Source organism: Drosophila innubila (assembly GCF_004354385.1).
Source record: "Drosophila innubila isolate TH190305 chromosome 3R unlocalized genomic scaffold, UK_Dinn_1.0 2_E_3R, whole genome shotgun sequence".
Classification (NCBI taxonomy): Eukaryota; Metazoa; Arthropoda; class Insecta; order Diptera; family Drosophilidae; genus Drosophila; species Drosophila innubila.
This window is the reverse complement of record NW_022995380.1, coordinates 2015987-2036395: the sequence shown is the minus strand read 5'-3', so window position 1 is coordinate 2036395 and position 20409 is coordinate 2015987. Positions and strand designations below refer to the sequence as shown.

General features: G+C 35.7%; 4 protein-coding genes across 4 annotated transcripts; 1 reads left to right on the top strand and 3 right to left on the bottom strand.

Annotated features, from left to right (window-relative positions):
* Window positions 1-4209: 4209 nt before the first annotated feature.
* Window positions 4210-5175, bottom strand: LOC117789927 (stromal cell-derived factor 2). Its single transcript, XM_034629134.1, has 2 exons — window positions 4998-5175; window positions 4210-4864 (listed from the first exon to the last, which is right to left on the bottom strand). The coding sequence occupies exons 1-2, from the start codon at window positions 5056-5058 to the stop codon at window positions 4275-4277; spliced, it is 651 nt and encodes a 216-aa protein (XP_034485025.1). The 5' UTR covers window positions 5059-5175; the 3' UTR covers window positions 4210-4274.
* A 749-nt stretch (window positions 5176-5924) lies between these two features.
* LOC117790547 (uncharacterized protein CG1161) lies at window positions 5925-7408 on the top strand. The gene is made up of 5 exons (XM_034630024.1): window positions 5925-6084; window positions 6155-6330; window positions 6398-6506; window positions 6585-6713; window positions 7044-7408. Exons 1-5 carry the CDS (start codon window positions 6016-6018, stop codon window positions 7203-7205), a joined length of 645 nt encoding a protein of 214 aa, XP_034485915.1. The 5' UTR covers window positions 5925-6015; the 3' UTR covers window positions 7206-7408.
* A 75-nt stretch (window positions 7409-7483) lies between these two features.
* Window positions 7484-8582, bottom strand: LOC117790546 (proteasome subunit beta type-4). Its single transcript, XM_034630022.1, has 3 exons — window positions 8354-8582; window positions 7790-8291; window positions 7484-7728 (listed from the first exon to the last, which is right to left on the bottom strand). The coding sequence occupies exons 1-3, from the start codon at window positions 8494-8496 to the stop codon at window positions 7576-7578; spliced, it is 798 nt and encodes a 265-aa protein (XP_034485913.1). The 5' UTR covers window positions 8497-8582; the 3' UTR covers window positions 7484-7575.
* Window positions 8583-9548: 966 nt separating this feature from the next.
* Window positions 9549-19910, bottom strand: LOC117790108 (ceramide kinase). Its single transcript, XM_034629392.1, has 4 exons — window positions 19569-19910; window positions 10312-12051; window positions 10053-10246; window positions 9549-9990 (listed from the first exon to the last, which is right to left on the bottom strand). Exons 2-4 carry the CDS (start codon window positions 12031-12033, stop codon window positions 9858-9860), a joined length of 2049 nt encoding a protein of 682 aa, XP_034485283.1. The 5' UTR covers window positions 12034-12051; window positions 19569-19910; the 3' UTR covers window positions 9549-9857.
* Window positions 19911-20409: the final 499 nt, after the last annotated feature.

The window sequence follows — 20409 nt, the reverse complement described above, 5'->3', positions numbered from 1 at the left end:
GATCTAAATAGAATCAGAAGCTGAAATCAGGTTATTATTACTTATTGCTATTTATTCTTTAAGTCTTGTTATAGTTGCAAACAGCTGTTTTTTGCTCCTTCATCTTTTGGTTTTGTACAGGCTGACTGATACAACACCCACGCGTAACAGTATTGTGTTTGTGTGTGCGGATGTACGGGTGTATGTCTGGGTGCGTGAGCGTAAGTGTGGGAATATGTTATGTAACCGTTTTGTTGCTCTTTATGATAGAATTTTTCGCTTTGGCCTTGTTGTATGCATGTAGTAAGATATTTATGATACCCTTACTGTGAGTAGTATAAATATCTCATGCCAAGTGCGATTCATTTATTAGAATAATCCGCAAGGGTATTTTATGTTTGATAAGCTTAAGATTATCCTTCCATTTTTTCACTATGGCAGGCATTTCAACTTGTTGTTTGAAAATTTTACATTTTTGATGCCAGCAAGCGAACCTGTGGCATTGAGGAGACTTCTATGCGCTTGGTTTAGAGCTATGGCGGCATTGAAGATAACAGATCACACCCTCATTGGGTTATTATACGGTTTTTATACCCAGTAACTATTGCTGCAAGGGTATGTTTGAGATCGTTATTTGAGATTTCAACTGTAGCTTTTTAATTAATAATTCATTAGAGTATAATTAATTTTTTATTATTATTATTAAGAAAAAAAGTCGCTGTTAAGGATTAATAATTGTTCGAATGATTTATATTCAATATTAACTAACATAAGTTAGTTTAAATAATCTTAGGGAAAAATTGTTTCAATAAACTTGTCAATTTATACATTAAATATTAATAATATTTACAACTTTAATCAATATAGACAAAATTTTCTGTTAGGCATATCCGCTTTGCAGATGCCACATTTCGTGCTGATTGAGGTTGTAATCAACCGCAATTCAATAGTGCAATCCATATCAAGCAATTTGCATGGCCCACATTTGTTGTAATTATGGCACATTTGCATTGTAAATTGCATTTAAAAGCAGCAGTTAATTATTAACAGTGTGCCAAAAGCGCAATGTGGGACTGTTGAGCAACTTAATAACTAGACCTATAAAAAAAACTTTGAAAACTAAATAAATTTATATATATATGAATAAAAATAAATACATCTGTTTTGGGTCACTTCTGAGTGGAAATGATAAAAAAAAAACAGGCAAACGCCCGAAAGAAGGCAACACATTTTTATTGTTAAGCCATGTGTAGAGAATCAAGCGGAGAGAAATAATAAGTGCACATGAGAGAAAAAGACAGAATGAGAGTCACGCCCACATACATAAGTACAAAATAGTATGCAATCTCGTGGCACACACACACATACACATGCACACGCAAACAACAACAAAAAACATTCAACAAAAGCACACGTCAAACTGTCAGTCCGACAGTCTATTGGCGAGTCTTTAACTCAGTTCGTCGACTTCGTCGTCGTCATTGAGTAGTGAGTTGTGAAGGTTGGTCGCTTCGTTGATAAACAAGAATCGATAAAGCCAAACGAGATGTTTTGGCTCTCGTGGCTTTATAACATGCACACACACTTTCCCACACCCCCTACTATGATTCAGATTGGACTTTTGGTTCACGTTATCAGCGACTACATGTGGAAATTTGTACAATACAAAAGAAGGATACGTGAAGGATGCGCTGTTAATTCACTTTCATTCATTTCTGTCGCCAATAGAAGACTTTGACACGTGCCAGCATGTTTCCCGTGTTGACGTCTTCCAATTTTGCGATCTTCAACAAACACTCTCTCACACACTCACGCATTGAGACTTAAATGATGGAAATGAAAATGGAAATTGCACAAAATGAATAAATTCAGGAATTGCATAGAAGTCCTTTTCGGACTTCTAATGGCGGACATAATAGTAATTTAAAAATCGTTTAAGAAAATGTTATCTAAATGCGAATATTTAAAAAAAAATAATTTTTGAACTATTTTGTTTTTGATATCTGTTCACAATTTTTAGTTCATCAGAGTGTAAAGTCCAGTTCAATACTCGGCACAGAATTCGTGGAAAAAAAAATTGTTTTTTAATCTGCACGGCTCATACGGCTTAATTAGAATAATTGGGGATTCAATCGGAATTTCAAAATTTAATTTCGATTAATTTTTTAACCCTATTAAAAAACATTCGCTTAAGTTTACCAATAATTATTAATTTAATTATAAATAATTGCACACCTAAGATAATATTTGTTAAAAAATATGCATTGAATGCACCATGTCAGATGTGCAACTAAGCACATTATACTGAATACGTTTTGCTAATGCCCTTCTTAATCAATCTCATGGGTATAGGATATAATTAAGCTAAAGGGAATAGCGTTAAGTTCACCGCAAACCCCTCTAATCGTCGTAGAGGAAGAGTAAAATCTTAATGATACAATGATAACACAATAGCTTCTTTCCTTGCCAGCTATTTATACTATAAATGGTTACAAGGACAACGCGATTATGAAAATCTGTGAATGAGTTCGCGGCTTGGGGCTTCTCCTCCTGCTGTCAATTTGACCTTACTAATTTTGCAGGCTGGTATGCTGTGCAAACAAAGCATTGACATAAGCTCTAAACAAAAGAATTAAAACAAAACAACAACAAAAAGCTACAAGCCAGTCAGATAATGGGCAGAAATTTTCATACTTTGTTGCAAGGAACAAACTCACTATTGTTTAATCCATATAAATGCAACAATACAAACTTAAGCGATTCGTAAATCCGTGTCTTACGTATTTACACATATATTCTTAGTAAATCTACCCAAAAAGAATTATAAAGTATATATTTTATATGTATTTCAGTATATCACTTTATATTACGCTTCAATTAGCGATTTCTTTCGTACAAGGTTGTCTAATAAACGCTAAATTAGCTATAAAATGTGTCGAATATAGTCAACATGCCGACAATGGTATACTCTGCTTAATAGATCAATTATTATATAGATTTGAATTAGAATTATATATAGATGATAGAATGTAAGACTTTAAGAATAGAGTAAGTACAAAAAACTATTACTTAATCCTCTTTCTGTTGTTTTAAACATATACGTAAACATATACATTTTGAAAAATTGTCATGTCGAAGTAAAAGAAACGATGAGTTTCAAAAATGTCGAATATTTAACGAGTATTATATTTTGTAGGGAATCAATTAGTCAGTCAGTCTGAAGGCTGTGAAATACATATAATATAGTCAAACAGCTGCTGACCATATAAATGTTAATTTAAATTATCTTTTAAGTGTTCACAGCTGTTAAAAAACAACAACATTATAGAAATAGTGTATACAAGCACAAGACAAAATACTTTCGCATTTCATATATTTTTATGCACACATTTATAATTTCACACAATTAAATAGAAAATAATCAAAGCAAATCCTTTAGTATTAATTACTTACGAATCTTGCACTTGAAACTGTTTTTATATTAATATAAATAATATAGTTTTCTTACCGTCACGAGAAATAACAAGCGCGCGCTCAACGCCACGATATGCAGTGCTGCCAACTTTTTAAAGGTAAGCAATACCAATGTTTGAACGTCTATTCAATAAATGTGCGATGCTCAGATTTAGATACAATTATTAAATCTATATTTTTATGTTTTTTTTCTTAATTTTTAAGTTAGAATCCGATTTTTTGTTATAATTTCACCAAATTTTTTATAGTTTTTTTAGAGTCAAATTATATAACTTCTTCCTCCGAGGAGTGACGACCTTTAAACGTGATTAGAATCAACACTATTATTTTATCTAATTTCGAATTTTAAATTTTCTGTAAAAAAAACCTTATGTATTGCTAAATTCATTTCGTTTTTGAATTTTGCGCCGTTTATATTCAGATTCAGTGTAAACAATGCTAAAAACGTCCAAGAAAAAACTGTCGCACTCACTGAAATGCGAACTTTACTGAAAAAAAATACAGCTGATTCTGGCGGGAAATTTGTGAAATTTTTTATAGTTTAAGAAGAAATATTTTCCAGCAATCGAACTTTGAAAATAGCCAGAACTAGCTACAAAAAAGCTAAGCTGGCAACAGTAACGATATGTACTAAAAAATAAAAGCTTGCAGTGGCAGTGCTAGAAAACGTAAAACTGTTTTAATTTTGCAAAAAGTATTTCTTGTATAATTTGGGAAATAAGATGGTTTTATAGCTGAAATAATCCACATTAAATAAATTCTGCTAAATTATAATTTATTCAACTAATAGTAGTAAGTGTTCCCTGATAGTCTGCAACTCTCTACAGCTCAGTGTGAGCGTATTCATCATGCGATGACTCCTTATCCTTTGGTACAATGTAAAGGCCTTCGGATGTGGTCCAACGTGTGCCATGTTGCGGACTGTGTAGTCCCACAATTTCCATTTGTCCCGAAATCGGTCGGCCATAGGAGCGTCCCGACATACCCAGATACATGCCAGTATCAACGTGACGCAGCCGCACATGAGCATCGCGCATCCAGCTTTCGTTAGAGCATACGACCTCCCAATTGTCACCAGTATCACCAACACCATCGACGCCATAAGCAGACACTTCCTGTTCGCCAGATAGCGGAGATGAGAAGTGATGCGAGTGCAGGTTCTTCTTGGTGGTCAAGTGCTCTAATCTTATGGTCGTACCACAGGCAATGGGTTCACCACGCTCACACATTTTGTTGGTTTGCGCCTTTACCGTCCAGTGGCTGTTAACATCCTCCTTCTGTTCAACGCCTGTCACAGATTGCTGTCCAGATCCAGATCCATACTTTACATCGTGCGAGTGTAGACGGAACGAATAGTCCGAATTGAGCAATTTCAGTATGGAGCCACACGTCACATAGTTGGTCTGGGCAGCTGCATAAATTGTATTCAAATTATTATAATTGATAGGGATCGAACAATTGTAAATCATGGGGCGGCATGCGTGTCGTGGCCAATCACAGAAGACCACATAAACCACATATACCTCTATTGTTAATATACGTACCATTGTTGCTGGGCAGACAGCCAATCAGTGCCAATGCAATGAATAGTAGTGTGTGCAGCATTCTGTCTTTATTCTTATGATAACAATTAAGTACTTATACTAAGATTTCTTTAATGTAGAAAAAAGCTAAAGAAGTCGTGCGGCGAAATACGAACGAAGCACACGCAAACAAATAATTAGTGTTGGGTAGTGCTGGGTTGCTCTTGAGTGAGTGAACAAAGAAGAGTTGCTCACTGAAGTAAGTGAACATGTTCTTTTCAAGTGGTTCTTAATTGCTCACTTGTTCTTTTTTGTTCACTTGCTCAGTTGTTTATTCTTGTCCCGCTGTTTTGACTTCCTCATTATTGCTAATTTTTGCGTACTTTTCCTTTTCCTCTGCGCTCGTAGTTCACTCGGGCATTTTGCGGTCTTACTCATCTTTGTGTTTTTATTTTCAAGTTCACACTTCTTAAAAAAAGGCAAAGTTGAATACTCATTTTAAAAATTCAGAAACTGGCTAATTAGAAAATAGAGCGACCTTTAGAACCAATTGGAAGTTGTCGAATGCCAGGAAGCTAAATGCGAGTATATAATATCTAATTTTGGTATTTAATCATAGAATTCCCCATGCAAATACCAAAATACTATTAGTTTTAATTTATTTTATGTTATCATGAATAAAAGAGTCATATTTGATGTGAAATGTAACGTATGTTATTTTTGTTTAGTTGCGTGAGGTGCTACAATTATATACTGTAATTTATAAACTTTTTAATTTTTCTTGGAAATATAAGGCCTTTATTTAATTGCAGCACATCATCCTTTATTTTAATTATTTTTTAAATATTCTATCAATGTTATTTCAGCCCTTTTTTTTTAAATCAGTGCTGTAAATTACAGCAAAGTAGTGGCGATTGGGAAACGATATTCGCCATGTCGAAAGCAGCTAAACGATGTTTTGTTAATTTGCAACACTGCAATTGTTGTACTAATTTTTTTTATTGTGAAAACTAGAAAAATTGCACTTAAACAGAAATTAATGGCACACAAGCGTTTCTTTATCTACCCTGCATTACTGGCGATATGTTATTTACTTGGCGTGACATGGGTAAGTGTTGCAAAATAATCAAACTGCGCTGCAACATATTTATGTGTATTGTTTTTGTTTGCTAACAAAGGCTGAGAATGCAACACAAACGCTGCCAAGCAGCAGCAGCAACAACAACACAAATCAAGTGAATCCAGCAGTGACACCAGAAAAAGCATCAACTGCAGCTGCAGCACCAACAATCGCGACTTCAAAAGTCGCAAGCAGCACAGCAGCCAGTGGCAATTCAAGTGGCAGCGCTGAATGGTTTGTAGATATTCGCAATACGTAGTTTCAATGAATTTCTGATTAATGTTTGTTCATTACAATTTAGTGCCTGTGCCGGCGCACTCTTGCCGCAAGTGGATGCCAATGGCAAGAAGCTGCCCATATGCGCCGAGTGTAAATGCGCTCATGTAGCGCGTAATACGACGTTAATAAAGGTTGGTCTTTGTTTACCTTTCTATCTATCTCTTTATCTGCGATGATTCACATTTGTTTGTTGTTTTGCTGTTTTGCAGGTCGTTGTCATCATTGTGATTTGGATAATATCCATTTTAGTGATATACATGCTCTTCCTAATGTGCTTGGAGCCGTTGCTGAATAAACGCGTCAAGGCCAGCAATTACCAGGAGCACACCAATGAAGATGTACATAACAAAAATTCTAAATATGCAGGCATTAAATATAGTCGACTAACTGCTGCCACAGCCGATGATGATCATGATATTCATGATGATGATGATGATGATGAGGCGCAGCTAGTTGGCAATAAAGAAGCACACAACGTTTGATGCTTTTGTCAAACGATTTATTATAGAAAAATTAGTGTTTTTTGTTTTATTTTATGTTGTTAACACGCACGCACTAACTAGACATACTAACCAAAAAGCTTTTGTGTTTATTTAAATAACCCTTTGATGGTCTCCAACTAATTTGCTTACATTTCTCCTTCTCTTTCTGCTGCTTTCGGCTGCCAGGATGAGCCGACACCTCCAATGCCCGTGGGCAGCAGCAATAATCAAGAGCTGAGTGCTCGTGCCAATGTTCTAAATCGCGTGGGTCATCAGCAGGACAAGTGGAAGCGACAGGTGCGGGAACAACGCCGACACATCTACGATCGCCACACCATGCTGAATTGAGCAGAAAGTGAAGGTGGAGGTGGAAAGAAAGGAGTCTTGGCGTTGGCGACTTAAGACATGTATTCCGGCAGCAATTGCATACATAATGTATTTTTAATTCGAGCTTTGCACTCTTGTTTGACTCATTAATTGGATCAAAATTACTTTAATATTATTAGTATCAACTTCTAATTTAAAATAAAAACATGTAACTAAATAACAAATTAGAACAATAACCAAAGATGTAATATTTGTGTCTGCCTACAATTATGATATTCAAATTGAGAATTCATAGATAATTTTTATATTTTCCAAAAGAACCTCAGGCTTTATTTTGTAAATGTGTCTCATGTGTGTGCTTAATTACATTCTGTATATATTTAAATGCCGCTTAGTAGCCCTTAACGGTTTCAGCAAAGGTCCAATTCTCTTCGACTTTAAAAGGACCTTTAATGCTACAATCGGCGGCAGAGCAAATGCCCACTGTGTATCTTGGCATGCTGCGTGTATCACGATAGTACAACACCTTCATGGATTCACGAATCTGAATGAAGAATAATATACAGATTAGAAGTTATATCATTAACAATGATGCCGCTACTTACCAAATTGCTAGCTTCCTCGAAGGTAAAGTCACGATCTTTAGGTTTGCGCTCACGTACGAGTGGAAGGGCCAAATGGCGTGCAAAACCGGTGGCAACCACATAATCATCATAGGCGCGACCACGCAGATCCACAGAGCCCAAAAAGGGTACATTGTTCTCATCGATACCGCCAACAACGACGTCGATGTAAAGAGGATTCATGCGCGAGCGACGATTGTAGAGGACGCGAGTCATCCAGGTGGCCATAGCCTTGGGTTTCATGATCACACCATCATTGCAGCACTGATCCTCGATCATCTTCTGATCGATATTACGCTTAATTGACTGTATGTCTGCAAAGTCTCCACTGCCACCGATCAATATTTTGTCATTAATCTTGAAAACACGATCAATGTTCTGATAGCGTGCCAGAGATCCGTAGGAGACCAATGTATCAGCGGCCACCATGACACCGCCATCGAATTTAATGCCCAGCACAGAGGAGCCAGTGGTGATGGCAGCACTACAAGATAGAAGTTGCAATTATGAGAATACCATTTACAAGTTGACACTGCAGAAACTTACGTGCTGTGCTTGGTGCCAAAGGGACCTGCAGTTGTTAATTCACGGGGCAGCTGTGCTGGCGCGTTGCCACCAATGAAATTGTAGAACTGGCCGGGTGCCGGTCCATTTTGCCACATTGGTGGTGCAAAGCTATTGTTCATCATTTTATTTAATTTATAACACACAGAAATCAAGTTGGAATTTTGCAAAGAGTCGCAGAATGACAGGCACAAATGAAAGCCGAACAGTTTTACTAGCTGTCACTGTTGCCAACTTAGCTTTTTTATAGCTAGATCTGTCTTTTTCCAGAGCTCGTTTGCTATGCTTGAAATCTGGTTATTTTTAATATATACTCAGCTAAGTTTTTATATTAATATTTTTAGTAAAACTGTGCAACAAAACAAATTTAGATGGTTTCAAAACAGAAACAGCTATTGTTCCCCCCAATACTTGCCAACACTGGTGAGGATGACTGCCACCCGGTCCAAAGGTTGCCACACTGCAGTATTTCCCAGTTTGGCAATGTGAACCATTTTAGGAACGTTGTCAAAATTGGTAACAAACAAATTTTCCAAAAAATTGGGCTAATCTTGTAATTTTGAAGCTAAAATTTTTTAAACTTTTGTAGAATTTTTGTTGGAATTTTCTCCGCTTTCTGATATTTTTTTTATTAAATTTTGTAATTTCTCTCCCCGAGGGGTGACAAACTATTTATGGATTTGTGTTAGAATTTTTCCAATTTTTTGATATTTTTTTTAAATTTTAATTTGTAACTTTAATCCAATGTGGGGGACGAACTAAATGTTTAAAAACCTTCATAAAATTGTTTTCTTTAATTTAATCTAATATCGAATTTTCATCAAATTATTAATTTATTTTAAAGTTATTGCATTTAGCAATTTTGATTACCTAAAACTTAAATAAAATCTTTCGATTGACAATAAATATTAATCGATATTGTATAGAATTCGTTGGAACAAACGAACTAATTTTAGTTCATTAAGTTCGCCTGTAATGGTTCCTTGCTTCGAAGATTGGTTTCGAAAGATAGACCAAAGGTGGCGCTTCAGATTTGTATGCTAACGATCGAATATTTTCGATATTCGAATACCGATAAATTTAACAGCAACTCTGCCAAAACGACACGGTGCCTCGTCTTACGCGCAAATTTGAAAACACGAAATTAATCACTTTTGTTTGAAATGAAAATATGATATTTTGATTGAAAACACAGTTGCTCACATTATTTATTATTAGAGGTAGTGTGATTCAAATAGAATATACAAATATATGTATGTATAATTTTAATGCACACCATTCAGGGGAATGTATGTAATTTCTTTGGATCTTATAGATCGCATAATACAGTATGAATATCAAATAAGGGTTTTCCAGTTGGTCTAACTACTTACAAAAAATTAATCCATTTAACGTACACAAATATATAACAAATTTTACAAGCTACTGTCACGGCCAATTTCTTAGTGTCTCACTAAATTAAAGCTATCCAAGTTACTGCAATCTCTTAATCCTTGCAGCAACAATATACATTATCGCTTGAGCTGGCTGGAGTTGTGGGCGTGCTAACGCCCACTTTTTGCGGCTTGCTATAGGAATGTGGACCACGCATAAAAACATCAATGAGCTGACAATGAGAGCTGTAAAATGGAATAGTGAAAATTAGTTCAATTTGTCGAGTTTTCAAATAGGTTATATTTACCTCATGGTTACGTCCAAATCGGTGACAACCTCTCCATCACAATTCCAGCTGGAGTATTCCGAGCTAATGCCATCGCTGTCGTTTTGAGCTATGGGCTGACAAGATCCCGCAATGCTGTAGTTCTCCTGGGAAGCTGTCAATGTGCGAAAGTTGAACTTTCGTGTGCGATAAACCTCTACAAACGGCAGATTACGCTGCAAATAAAATAAAACAATGTATCAGATCATGTTATATCCAAGTGCTTATCGGGTTTACTTACAATATCGCTACCTTTTCCCGCGGTACTCAATAGAAACCTCAGATTGTTGAGCAGCGAAGTTTTGCGCACCAGAATCAAATCGAGGCAACCATCGCCAAGATGACTATATCGAGAGATGCCGTTGGGACTGCGGGAACAGGCGCAGGTGATGTTGGCGCCACAAATCATAAAGAAATTGCCACGTATGATCTTCCATTGTTCGCCGCTGCGCAGACTCAAATCCGAGCCGTAAGAGGCAGCGCCCGGCTGCAGGGGAAGAGTGCTGGGACGAGGACGCAACAAGGCCGTCTCGCTGGCACTGAGTTGCAACTCACGATTAAATGCAACACTTGGTTGCAATTTGACATGTGTGTGCTCCTTCTTCGCATTATCCTGCTCCTGCTTCTCCCCCTCTTCATCTTGAACTGCAGTGGGAAAGAGCGTGGAACGTTGCTCCTGCAACGAGCTGGCAATGCTGCAACGCTGACAATTCGCATAGCACACAGAGGGCGGATCACTGCACACGCTAACGGGACTCTGTGGCGTCTCTGGCTCCAACGGTTCCTCGAGCAGATGCAGTTCCGCATCATAGCCCCGATTGCTGATGAATGCCTTGACCCCACTGTATTCATATCGCTTGGTGCCCATCCAACGATACTGTTCACTCTCGGCGGCAACATCTCCAAGATAGCCATAGCTGAGTACGCTGGCACAGAATCGGAGCAGGGAGCGACTGTTACTCACGCTGCAGACATCGAGGCCACGTCGCTGGCCGAGCAGCACATGGATGGCCGCCGTCCGGACATCTGCTGTGCCGTGCATGCTATAGACAATGGTGTCAGTGCTTCCGGCCGGAATCACAGCCACTGGGAGACTTGGGCGTGGTACATAAGCCGGCCGCTGCATATCCAGTCCCAGTTCCCGCATGCGACGGAACACAAGACCATTGATGACCTCGGCAACGGTGCCATCGCCGCCCACACAGCACACGGCATCATAACAGCTCAGATCGTGGGTCAGTAGAATGTCACGGATTTGATTCGCACGCTGTGTCGTTATGCAGGTGGCATCGATCCCCGCCAGCTGGAAAAGTGGACGCACGTGACGCTCATAGGTCTGTGCGCCGGCTTTGCGGCCGCCATATGGATTGATAAAGACTAAGAGTCGGCGCACTCGCTGACCGCCAGCTGGCGAGGAATCCAGGCGAATCCGCAGCTGCAGTTCCCATTGACGCACAATATACGGATCGGAATTGTAGAATGTGATGCGGCGCAGTTGCCAACGATTGCAATCCGACTTGGATTTAGTCAAGCGTTCCGCATAATTAATGGTCAGAAATTGTGCTGTGGGCTTCAAGTCCTCCGGCAACTGTTCCAACAACTGCTGCGGCTGAAGACTCTGCTGTTTAGTGTCACCTCGACGGACGCTAATGATGTCATCCATGTGCAGAATATGACTATGTTCTCCATAGTTGTGAGAGTCATCACCAAGTTGCTGCTCCACCGATGATGGAGCCTCAGGCAGCGGCGTCTTAACAGTCACATTTGAGTTTTGGGAGTTTGTTTTTGTTGAACGCTGCATGCGTTCCCAGACCAAACGTTGCCCATGAAGCAGCACCCGGTAGCTCTTCTTCTTCAGCTGAAAGTTGTTTAGCAGCACATCCGAGGAGCTCGAGGCGGAGGCGCCGGAGGAGGAGACTGGAACTGACGATTTGCCAAATTCTATGCCGCTACTCTGCGTCATGTTCAGATGGCTTTGTGTCTGCAAGACAATAGCGTGAAGAAAAAACAGGTTTCCATTAGAAAACGTACTCATTATCACTTAACTTAACTTAACAGCAAGCGGGAAAGGGGGAGGGAGAGAGGCGTGCGGTGGATTTCCCCTCGACTCATTGTAGTAAAGTTAACTTAGCTACGACTTTTGCATCGTTCTCTTTACTTTATTTTTTTTTTAGTTATTTTTTTAATGATTTATTTTAAGGGCAATAATTTCTTGCTGTCTACTTATTGTGTATAGATAGTTTTTATATATTATACTTCATATATAGAAATATGTAGTATATACTAGAAAACAGGGTGTTGATTATTTATTTATTTATATTTGAATTAATATTTTAATCAAAGTATAACGTAGACAATCTGTGAGTTTTGTTGAGTTATCCAACTTGCCAAATCTTCCAAAAAGTTCCCTTAATATAAGTTATAATTTCTTTGTATATTATATAATTTAAAGCTATATTATACTTCTTGTCTTAAAGTTTCAGCCTCATACAAATTACCATTTGGGCTCCGTGTTGATTCACAATCACTTAGTTCGTAAATTAATCAGTCATTGAGTCCGGGTAAAGAATATAATATAAACAACTGTCGACCTTTGAGCATTCATTAAAGCTCAGCAGATGCCATCAAAATTGATGTTTGTTGTCATTAACGTGAATATGTTAATTTGCTTTCAGTTCCAGCTTTTGATAATGTTATAGGCTGATGGGGAGAGTTACAGGAGTTAGCAGAGGTCAAAGTCAAAAAAGAACGTATTTACGTAGATATAATTTAAAGTGCTTAACTACCTGATACCCCAAACGTATTTGCACTCCTTTTATTGTCTATTAAATTGGATTTTAAATACTGATGCATATGGTCGAATTATTTTTAAATTTAAAAATAAAATTTTAAAATAATTAACGCTTAGCATACCACTAAATAAATCCCTATTTTAAACTATTTAAAATAGATTCTTTTTATTTCTAAATTTATAAGTCAATAGCTTAGATGAATTGATTCCTAAGACAGAGTATACCCATACAAGATTTTCATGTACTCTCATTTACTAAAAAGTTTATATAAATCTTTCTAACTTTGTACAGATCTTTTTCCATTAATGATATGTTATATTTTATCATATGTAACTTCTTTTACTTTAGAGTTCAACCAATACTTTTTAATAATATAAACCTTGTGCAATTATTATAACAAATTGCAAGACCATAAACAAGACAATCATAAATAAGTAATATGTAGTTCCTTATGATCATCATACATGTTGAAAAGTCAACGAAACATTAAAAGTTCAATCAACTTTTGTGTGTGTCTAAATTTACTTCGTGCTCGCAGTTTTGTGCATTGTCTGTTGGGTTGTCTACTGGAGATACTGGAGATACTACTGGATACTGGAGAGAGGAGATGAGTGGACAGAGAGGCAACAGTTAAAACCAGTTTGTTTGTCACACCATGTAAACATAAAGATGCGGAAAATGGGTAGCATAGACTTTATTATGAACTAAGTAACTGCATAAAATTATTGATATTACTTATAACAAAAATCTGAGATTTTCCTGTCTTTAGGGTATCTACTGGTCGTGCAACGCTGTTAGGCACATTGTGCAATTTTCAATTCTCATTCTACGTTTTAATTTGTTTTTGCTTTTGATAAGCGACCAACCGAAACAGTCAAATGACATTATAAATGTCCGCACTGTCAAAGTTTGCAAAAAAAAAAAAAAAAACATTATAAAAATATATGAATATATCAAAAATTGTTTTAGGCGAAACAGACGTGATAATGAGGTTGCTAGTAATTTCAATAAACCGAAAGAAAAAAATTGCTGGTCAAATTTAGCAGCTTGAACTTGAACTTTGAATAATTTGCGTATCTATTTTCACAAAGATCTATAGTTAACAATATAACTATTTATACTTTATCGGATCGTAGAGTATATGTCTAAATAAAGCTAGTTATTTGCAGCCACATTAGTTGAACTGGTTTTCAAACACTTAACTCAACCCGTTTCTAAGACACGTTGCAAAAAGTTGTTTCTCTTCCGATTGAATCTCTCGGTATCTCAGTTGAATCTGTGTTCAGCTGCCTCGACTTGAAAAGAACGAATTGTGTCACAAACATGCAAATGGCTAAACAAACAAATACGTTCACACAAATATGCAATATTTATATGAATACTCGTTGAGTTGAAGTTAAAGTCTGTCTGACACAGAGACCTCTATTCTATTCATGTGCAAAACAACAAAGCAAATCAAGAATCACAAGTACATTTACTTAAAATGTAGCCGACATTTAATATTGCTAATTACACACATAAATACATGTTCGCTTGAATACAACAGAAAAAATAGATACAACACTTAAGCGTGCTTGACTTGTAGATACTTACATACATACTTGTAAATGGCTTTATGTTCAAGTATTCTTTTGCCAATTAGTTGAGCTGAATAACGACACTACTGAGTCACTTTAAAAGCACAACCTAACTAAACCGGTTTGGATCAGATTCTTTGCATTAGCTTTAAATTATTTACCTATATTAAAAATAAAGGTTGGATTGAAAAAAAATAATAACATAAATTTTACGATATTTTGTATAGCGGCATTATTTGAGACTTCCATAAACAAATTTATTTAATTTTTTTGCGTAAAAAAATTTATTGGCATAATATAAAGCAACTAAGACAATAAAATTATTTTATTATATAAAATTAAATCCAAATGAAATCTGGTTGCATGGTTTTAATCATCTAACCGCACCTTCTCCAGAAATTTGGAGGTTTGCAGCCTTTATTTACTTATATTGACACAAAGTTATTGCACCCTTGCATCCTTTGTGTACCGGGTATAAAAACCAGAACTTACACTTCATACAAACAAAGCGCGTCTCATGCGTCGTATACGCAATGTTCAAGGTTAAGCGCAACACCCAAAGCGGCAACTTTGCTGTAGAATTGTTTTGGGCGAGGAAGCTGCGTAGCAACAACAACAAAAATAACAGCAACAACAATAATAATTGTGTATCTCAAACGAGTTGCGTGCTGCTTTCTTGACCTTCGCCTTGAATCACGGTGTGTATTTTGTGTGTGTGTGTGTATACACAGTTTTCGAACTGCACGCTTTGAGCGACCGACTATAACTAATATCTACAAGTCGACTTAGAAGGTCTCTGAAAAAAACAAGTTTTTTTAATAATATGTTTACTTTTTACTTGCTTCATTCTTGGGCCAGTTGGCGATGCAATAAAGTGCCGTTGACGATCTTGACATCGAAAAAGGACAACTAAATATTCAAGCATATAGTAAGCTTCCTGGTGAGGTGCATGACCTTAATGAAGGTCCATGTACCATGGAGTGTGGAAATGACTTGCCCCATATCTTACCACATATCTTACCACAAAGCAAAGTATTGCTTAACCTCTTGATTTGCAGAAGAGTGTTAATAACAAAGGTTTTGCATAAGATACAAATGTTAAAGCGAAAATATTTTAAATGCTCTTAGTTAGATTAGAATGCTTGATTAGGAATTATCCTATAGATAGTGTAAATATTCTTCTTAAAAATAACTTTACCACAAAATAATTAATCAAATAAAAAATAATTTGGGGAAATGTTACAAACTAAGGTTTAACATCAGCTACAGATGGTAATGCGAAACTCCTTCGTATACATTACATTTTAATAAAAAAAAAAACAAGCCATGGCACTCAATTATGTCCCATCTTTTGAATAAAGAATATATTGAGAAATAATGTTAATAACAGATGACCAAAATACGTAAGATACAAATGTTAATATGAAAATGTTAATGTGAAAGCTCTAGTTAAGACTAGACCGAATGACTATAACTTAACCAACATATACTCAATATAAAAAACAAGTTGGAAAGGCTATAGTCGAGATCCCGACCATAGGATACCCGCTACTTATTTCAATATATAGAAAAGTACTTTAAAGAAAATACTTGTTTTGCACTGAAAACTTTTATTTGCCATAACTGCCGTTCTACTTGTCCGATCTTAATGCGAGTTGTAATATAATAATTGATAACGTTAATAGCCACTAAAAACTTCTAATCTTTAAAGCTGTGGGAGTGGTAGTTTTTTGCGATTTGCGGGGGCGGAAGGGGGCGTGGCTTAGTTTTGAAACAAACTTGATCTGTGTTGGGTATATAGGAATCCGTGTGTTATATTTGGTTACTCTATCTCTTATAGTCTCTGAGATCCTTTTGTTCATACGGACGGACATACAGACAGACGGACAGACACACGTGGCTATATCGACTCGGCTGTTGATGCTGATCAAGAATATATATACTTTATAGGGTCGGAGATGCCCACATTTCCCTGTTACATACATTCCAACGAACACAATATTCCTTTTACTTATTTTTTAAGTAACGGGTATAAAAAATAAAATTGTTAATGTAAGTCTTTTTTTCTAAAAAAAAAAGCAAGCACAAATATTATTCGCGACAAATAAAACATATATCCATTTTTAAACGTGGAAAATATAAAAGAAGAAAGTTGAATGTCAAAAACCTAGAATGCTGTTAGCTAGATTAGTTAAAGAGGAAATACCCTATAAGTCGACAGATCTTTGGTAAAGTGTTTATCTCCCCGATTTAAGCCCACTTAACTTACAAAAACAACAATTTGCAATCAACGCTATTAATAAAACTTTTTTGTTGCCAAATGTTTGTTTCAAATCCCATTCAAAACAATTTTAATTTGTTTGCTTATTTTCACTTTCTTCACTGTTTTATGACACACCCTACGATAAAGCATGCCAAAAGTTAATTACAATTCAAATTAATGAGCTTTTACATTGCATTTTTGCAGTTAAATAAAATAAATAAAAGAAATGATTCATTATGAAAACAGGCGAATCCCCAAGACGATGGGGATTTATTTACTTATTTCTTTTAATCTTAAATAAAATGAATGCAAATACGTTCAAGGCATAAATAAAGTATTTTACCCGAAGTTAATGCGTAGGCAGTAAAACAAAGCATTCGCAAAATAATGATATAATCGAAAATGGAAGTGACCCGGAAGGTGAAACGGAATACGATAATTTGTCTTCAATACAACATTATTATCGTGACTTTAGGCATGGCTTCAATGTGGACGTGATTATTTGCATTGAATTAGAAAATGATTATGAATAGACAAACTGAATAAATTGTGCATTTAACAGATGCAATAAAATCCCATAGTTTTAATTAATTTTTAATAAAGTATTCTGTTTATTTAATTAGTTTTCCACTTGATTTAAATTTACAGATATTGTTATCAAACAAATACAACCACAATCGAACCTTAACATACTTTAATTGATAATAGGAACAAGGAACAATAGCTGAAATATTAAAAATGATTAATAGAATATATTTTCTTATTTTGAATCTACAAATCGACTCTTTTGTTTTTATAAAAGCATATCATTTTGTCACTAACACAGCACGCAAATAATTTAGTTGGATATTATCTGAACACGATTCGTTAACGAGCTGTAAACAAGGCATTTCCACTCGGCAACCACAGGCAAAGTTCCACACGATTCTATATTTATAGCCATGTACGTGTAATTATATCAAATCTATTGAAATTGTGTCGTCCGTAAACAAAAACATTGCAGTTCTTTAGTACTTATTGCTCGCTTATCAATTTCAATGGGAGCGGAACAATAAAATAGTACAACTGATAAGATATGACAAAAGATACTCGGGTCTTCGCAGGGGAATACGTGTCATTCAAGTTCAAATGAGTAATATATGAATATAAGATTTTAAATACTTGCTGTACATGTAATTGATGGGATATTTCAATGATATATTTATATCAAAATAATTGCCGTAAGCTTGTTTATGAGTCATTTGTGATCAGTTAATTATTTTATATTAATTAACTTTTAATACTAAGTGGTTTCTGCAGTTCGCTTTGTAGCAAAGCGGGCACATTTAATTTCTTATAGATAGTACTGGAAGCTTTGAATGTCTCTGCGCGTGATTTTAGTGAGAGAATTCTGGAGCGGAAACATTGTTTTCTCTTTGATAAGAAGTCAACAACATTAGAGCCGTTCTAGTAGATAAGTTCTATATCGTTATTTATGAAAAGAGAAATAAACCGCAGTTTAAAGTAAAACTGCTAAAGTGTGTAAAGATATCAATAAATCGATAAATAAACAAACACAAATTGAAATCAATTTTCATATTTTAAACTATATTTAACAGCTAAATTATAATTTATTAGTATAATTTTATATATTCAGTACAAATTCTGTACAAGAAACTAATCTAAAACAGTTTTTTCAAAAAACTTATTTTTGTTGAAAAATTGCTTGTATATAAAAATGGAGTATAAATTTTAAGATATATCAGTTTTGTTAATTATAGAATAATAAGCAGTCTTATGACTTAAAATAATGTACGCTTCTCTCGTGACTATCAGTCGCCATTATTATTCCCATTATTCCATTCCATTAATTCATTCTCAGCTAAATCATTTTTGGTTACCATTGTACAGTCTAACCAGCGGAATATCCCGATTTATTAAGTTCTGTTTCGTGAAACGGATCGTGGGAGTTCACTCCAGGCTTTAACTATCAAAAACGTCACGGTTTCAAACCCATCAAAATGTCTAACCTGACCGAAAATTTGTACTTTTTTCAACAGTTTTCATAGTTAAATCAGCTTTAAATTTGAATTTACCATTGTGAAATGCATCCTTGGTTATTTAGTTCGCCTAAGCAAAAACAGAAGTAAACGTTACCTGTGTATTGATCGTGTATACACACACACAAACACATATAAACACTTGACCCGTTTCGTACATGACAAGTGAAACAGCTGACCTCTGGGTTATACACGCAGCCCATAAATTTCCCACGAGCAGCCAATTCTTAAGCGCAAGGAATTTTAGCTGCCACGCAACGTGTAAAGACATTAGATAGTGATATGGAAAGTTTACTTTTCTGTTGCAGTACTGACAAATTGATGAGTAAACAAATGCTCGAGTGTCTGGACAAAAACGAAAAGAGAATTTAAATGGATGCTTTACCTTTAATGCCCTTTGTCCATTTGACGCTACAAGCATTGTTAAACAAAACAAAATTAATAAACTGTGTAGACACATTAACAACGTCACCCGCTATCGCAGCAGGAGATACGGAGATACGAAGATTGAGAAAGGGAGCAAAAAGCACATACTCACAAATACTACGCCAAGCGCCGTTATCATGAGAACACAGCTGGGAGAAGCAACAACACCACAGCTGTGAATGTGTAAGCGTATACATACACACACATACATGTTGGGCTGTGGCTGCTGCATAAACATTCTCAACTTTGATCTGCCTACGCATCATTGTCTGCTTCAAAACCAGTACATGAAATGTGTTTAATTGTATGCGTACTTGTCAGCTTAGTTCGCATGTACTTATTCTAATGATTTTCTTAGTTTGAAGCCGGCAATTGGTTAATAGTATAATTAGGCAAATTACCTTGTATATATCCGTTAATCCATATAATTACAAGTGCAGTTGACTTTTACTATTTGTAATGATATTGTTTGGAAATCAAGAAAATTCGATACACATTGCAATTTTCGCACACACATACACACACACAAAACAACGCATTTAAAAGCGCATGCAAGCAGCAATAACGGAGCATAGACAATATGTTCTCCAATTGTAAGTGTGTTATGTTAATTACACTCACACTATTCACACCAACTGACCCACTAAAACGAGACCGATATTGAAATTGTATACGTAAATATTTAACTGGACAATAACAAAAAAAACAAAGCCGTTAAAAACGCGAACACGGAAACGCGTTCTGCACTCGAAAAAAGCAAACAAAATACTAAAAATGAATGTACAACAGTGTGACCAGTAACCGCGAGGCAGCAAATACCAAAATAAAATTACCACAGCTGCGGCGAAATGCTACACTTCTTTACGTCACTTTTCAGCACTACGGTTGCGTGGCGCTAAATTAATTCAAACTATTTAAAATAAAACAGGAAAGCATACTTTTAACAAAGATTCATACAATTCTCGAGCATTAACTTTAAGAGAAAATTAAAAAAATAGCTGATTTTTACACAACACGGAGGGCAAGGTGTAGTATATAAGTTAATATTGTTTACTTGCAAAAAATGCTTCACCGCTTTTCTGATTTCTATTTTTTTAACCGTTTTTTTAAAATGCCAAAAGGAACAGGCTGCTTCAAAGATTTTTTATATAATTATATATTTTATTTTATTTATTTTCTATCATTTTTTATAACTTTTTTGTAATAAAAATGCTGGTTTTGAAAGTTTAAATATCAATCCGA